Source organism: Oncorhynchus mykiss, chromosome 27 (genome assembly GCF_013265735.2).
Source record: "Oncorhynchus mykiss isolate Arlee chromosome 27, USDA_OmykA_1.1, whole genome shotgun sequence".
In the NCBI taxonomy this organism is placed as follows: Eukaryota; Metazoa; Chordata; class Actinopteri; order Salmoniformes; family Salmonidae; genus Oncorhynchus; species Oncorhynchus mykiss.
This window is the reverse complement of record NC_048591.1, coordinates 30040736-30045540: the sequence shown is the minus strand read 5'-3', so window position 1 is coordinate 30045540 and position 4805 is coordinate 30040736. Positions and strand designations below refer to the sequence as shown.

The following is a 4805-nucleotide window of genomic DNA, read 5'->3' as shown; positions in this document are numbered from 1 at the left end:
TACAGTACATATATATATTACTTGTGTCAAATAAGAGGGTGAAAGTGCTTCTTCTTCTAACGGTTATACTGACAGTCTGACAGGGGAGTGACAGAGGAGTGACACGGGAGTGACAGGTTGATTGAAGCAGGCATGGCCATCTTTAGAGGCCAGGTCCATAATCATATTTGATTGTGAGGCAATGTTAAAGTAAATGTGTTAGGGCAGTAAGTGCTTATATATATAACTCTCTGTATATCCCAGCCTTCTCAAATGTACATATTTTTATGTGAATCCTTAAAGGCGTGTCTGTAAGATGAGGACCCAAGAGACAGGAGACAACAGAGTCTGTTCCACACAGAGCACATACAGTATAAAGTAAATACAAAATGAAATAGCTTCAGGGCTGTATAAATCTAAGCCTTGTGGTTTTAAGTAGTGCTGTTGGGATTATTTATCTGTCTATGGTAGTTAAGTGATTGATTTATATCATTGATTGGACAGAGAGTCCACTCATCATGATGTGCTGGTCTGAATCAGTCAGTCCCTGGTTATAGCGGAACCAGTGCAGCACGGTAGACTTCCAAGGCCCTGATTTCAATACCCCTGGTTTACTGACTAATATTGACAAATCCAATCCTTCTCATTTTAGTCTCTTAGTTCCATAGGCAACGCAAAAACTGTGCCATCCTCACGGCAACTCTCTCCATCTGCCCCCTGATGATCACCGACCATACAGGCAACAGACTAGAGAAATCCATTTGCTTTGGAAGCCTTTCAAGCACATGGCAATTCAAGACGCAGTCCAGAGCTTTACTATATTTTCAGCCAGTAGTGTTGAAGGTGGTGCTCAGTAGCCAAAACGGTTCCCCATTTTTTTGTGCATTCTACTACGTCATCCAACTGTGTACTACCTCATCTATTTTGTGTGATTATGTTATGAATTTTGCAATTTGAATGATATCATACAAATTTTGCAATTCATGTGATATGTTACAAATCCAATTTGTGTAATATGTTACGAATTTCAATGTATCATTAGAAAACTGAGGAAATGCCTCCTCCCTTCTTCAAGAAGCTCATCAATGATCTGAAGTGATTGATAACAAGACTGAAAGAAATATGGTGGAAAAGAACCTTACTTTCACCTTTCCTGTCTGTCAAAATGTTGGTGATGATCAGTTGACAGGCAGATGATAATGATCCGACGACACAGGCAGCAGAAAGGCCAGAGAAATGTACACAAGTGTACAGTAGGCCTACAACCGGTGAACTTTTGAAATAGGAATTGAGCAGGTACCTGTTCTCTAGACCTACTATTGGTAACCTAAACACCATGTCAGTTTAAATACCGGTAATAACACCTCTCCCTATTTTCACATCACCGTCAAATCACTGTATAGCAGATACTGTACTATTGACATATCTTACGTTAGTGATTTCTCAATTACATACACTATGTATACAAAAGTACGTGGACAAATGAGTGGATTTGGCTATTTCAGCCACACCCATTGCTGACAGGTGTATAAAAATCGAGCACACAGCCATGCAATCTCCATAGACATACATTGGCAGTAGAATGGCCTTACTGAACAGCTCAGTGACTTTTAACGTGGCACTGTCATAGGATGCCACCTTTCCAACAAGTCAGTTCGTCAAATTTCTACCCTGCTAGAACTGCCCCGGTCAACTGTAAGTGCTGTTATTGTGTCGTAGAAGCGTCTAGAAACAACAGCGGCTCATCCGCGAAGTGGTAGGACACACAAGCTCACAGAACGGGACCAGCGAGTGCTGAAGCGCTTAGCGTGTAAAAATCATCTGTCCTTGGTTGCAACACTCACAACCAAGTTCCTAACGGCCTCTGGAAGCAAAGTCAGCACAATAACTGTTTGTCGGGAGCTTCATGAAATGGGTTTCCATGGCCGGGCAGCCGCACACAAGTCTAAGATCACAATGAGCAATGCCAAGCGTTGGCTGGAGTGGTGTAAAACCCGCCACCATTGCCCCTGTGCACAAAATGAGGTCCATAGAGAAATGGTTTGTCGAGATTGGTGTGGAAAAACTTGACTGGCCTGCACAGAGCCCTGACCTCAACCCCATCGAACAGCTTTGGGATGACTTGGAACGCCGACTGTGAGCCAGGCCTAATCACCCAACATCAGTTCCAACCTCAGTAATGCTCTTGTGGCTGAATGGAAGCAAGTCCCCGCAGCAATGTTCCAACATCGAGAATGCCTTCCCAGTAGAGTGGAGGCAGTAAAGGGGGACCAACTCCATATTAATGCCCATGGTTTTGAAATGAGATGTTTGACGGGCAGGTGTCCATTTTTTTTATCATGTAGTGTATATTTGTGACTACTCAAGGACAGGTTTTGATAGTGAGAGGCATAGTGGGTAGTGTATACTTTTCAGGAAACTGGTATCAAACCCTGGTCCTCAACTCAGTGCATTCAACCAGTCTAGTCTGGGAGCAACAGGCAGTTAATCTAGGTCTCAGGCAAGGTTACCTATCATCATATGAGCCTACCATAGGTAGGCATACAAGTGCATTTATGCATTTATCAAATGGTAGGCTACTTACTGTAGGCTTACTGCTCAGTGAGCAGGTGAAGGCCTTTATATGGTGTTTGCTATATCCTACTGTTAAAAGGCCATTCTGGACAATGTATATTTCTAAAAAAGTAAAGGAAGGGAGGGACATTATACAGACATTATATATACAGCAGTATATACATAAATCACACACATCCCATTATCAACATGATCATCTTCATCTTCATCATCAGGCGTTCCGCCTATTCGTTCCAGATGAGCGTCCTGTCTCATGATCGGGTCTATATTTTAACCAGCAGATCAGCCACGTGACTACCACCGAGAACATGGCCAGGATGCTGGCCACCGACAGGCAGATGGGTCCCGCGGGCGAGGGCGGGCTGCTGTGACTGTGCACGAAGATCAGGCCCATGAAGAGCAGAACCAGCATGGACAGAAAGGAGAAGATCACGCACACACAGCCCGTAGTAAGGGCAACTCGCTTGCAGCTCTGACAGCTTCCATAGCGCACCGAGTCCTGGGAAAGGGTAGTGGCAGTGGACAAGGTAGTGGAGGGGGTAGCTTGGCTCGTGGACGCCCCCGATGCCTCCTCGCGCCTGAGGGCGACGAGTGCGGGGTGCAACCGGGGAGGGTAGAGGGGCAAAGCATCCTGAGGCAGAGGATCAGAGTCAATGTACAATGGGAAATCCTCCGTTACCTTGGTATTATTGGGTAGGTTTTGTATCCGATAGTCCGGTACGGGTGTCCTGTGGCGACATATAGGGCAGCTGATGCGCCATGGACGCTCCTCGCGGAGATGGAGAGTGTTCAGGCACTCCTCGCAAAATGTGTGCAAGCATTCTAAAATCTTGGGCGCGCGACGGTCAAGGTCGAAATAATTGTAACATATTTTGCATTCATACTCCTCGTACGGGAATGCTGTCTCCAGGCTGCTCGGTTGTTCTGCTCCACTGGATGCTGAATCTACCTCTGCCATGTCATCTTTCGCCGATCACATTCTCTACGAACACAAAGGAGCCGAGAGGCAGAGATGCTGATGACGGTGTTCGTCTATCCCCCGTTCATAAAAACGCCATCATCTCTCTGATGAATTGTATAGCCGACGTTGAAATTGTTGATATATTTGTATAATCCCCCACGACGTCAAAAAATGAAAATCCAGTTGTATCCCCTCATCATCAGTGTTCATATCCGCTGGTTAAAAATACATGGGTCTCATTTTACGCTTCGGGTGTGGAATCGGTGATGTAATGCTCGTGACGACTCTTCGATGCGAGGGTTGGTTAATCCGCCGGAGTGATCTGTGCTCAACCCGCATTGAGAGGAGACAGCGAGGCGGCTATTGACACACAGTTCATGGTTGTTATCTTTCCTATCGGTTGGTGGAAACCGCTCGGGTTGAAAGGAGAGGCCAATAGACACCGTTTTCAGTCCTCTCTGGGAGTTAGACCGAGAGGAGATGTAGAGATAACAAGGTCCGTTGCCATCATGCCAGACAGAAGAAATGTGCCATAATTAAATCAAAACATTTCGAGTTTACACGATAGACTCTGTCAAAAAGTCAAAGTTTCATATTGGTCCCTCTGTGACATGAACTGTGTTCATACTGTTTTGTTTGATATCCTCCTGAGACCCAGCAATTAATTGTTGTCCTCTCTAGTGTACATCAGTTCTTGGTCCGTATCTCTGAGGCCATACAAGACACTGTATTCAGTCCTGCTTTTCAGTGATATCAGGTGTGGGTGTGTGACCTTGACAACTTTATCTTCCTGGTTCTAAACAAAAATGTCTTCCATCAAAATTAGCACATTTGAAAATAAGTGTGTGTAGCCCAATTATTATTTATAATTTTTATGAGTTTTATATTCAAACTGTTTCTAGTAGGCCTAAGTAAATATACAGGAATAGTTTAGTGAGTTGTCAGGACTGTGTAAAACATTTTCACATTAAATATGAGCTAAATATGAGTTTATCAAGAAATATCCTCTGTAGTGGACACCCGGATGCCGCAACTACGTTTTTCACCTACTGTAGGCTACCCATTGACTGTAATCAAAGGCAGTACAGTATGAAGATAAACTGATCACACTTGTAGGCAATGTCGTGACAACGTTGGCTAGCAAAGCTCTTGCGTAGAAACAATTCGGTTGCATTCCAAACACTCTCCACTCAGCCCTCAAATTAAGTGGACACTTCTGATGACGTCTCATGACGTCTGTTTACACTTGCAGGACAAGGGTCGAGGGAGGAAGGAATTAATTTTAAATGGA

At 44.4% G+C, this 4805-nt stretch overlaps 1 protein-coding gene across 1 annotated transcript; it reads right to left on the bottom strand.

Moving 5' to 3' along the window:
* Positions 1–2092: 2092 nt before the first annotated feature.
* Positions 2093–4246, bottom strand: LOC118944764 (E3 ubiquitin-protein ligase RNF186-like). The gene has a single exon (XM_036965550.1). It carries the CDS (start codon positions 3509–3511, stop codon positions 2765–2767), a length of 747 nt encoding a protein of 248 aa, XP_036821445.1. The 5' UTR covers positions 3512–4246; the 3' UTR covers positions 2093–2764.
* Between the last annotated feature and the right edge of the window lie 559 nt (positions 4247–4805).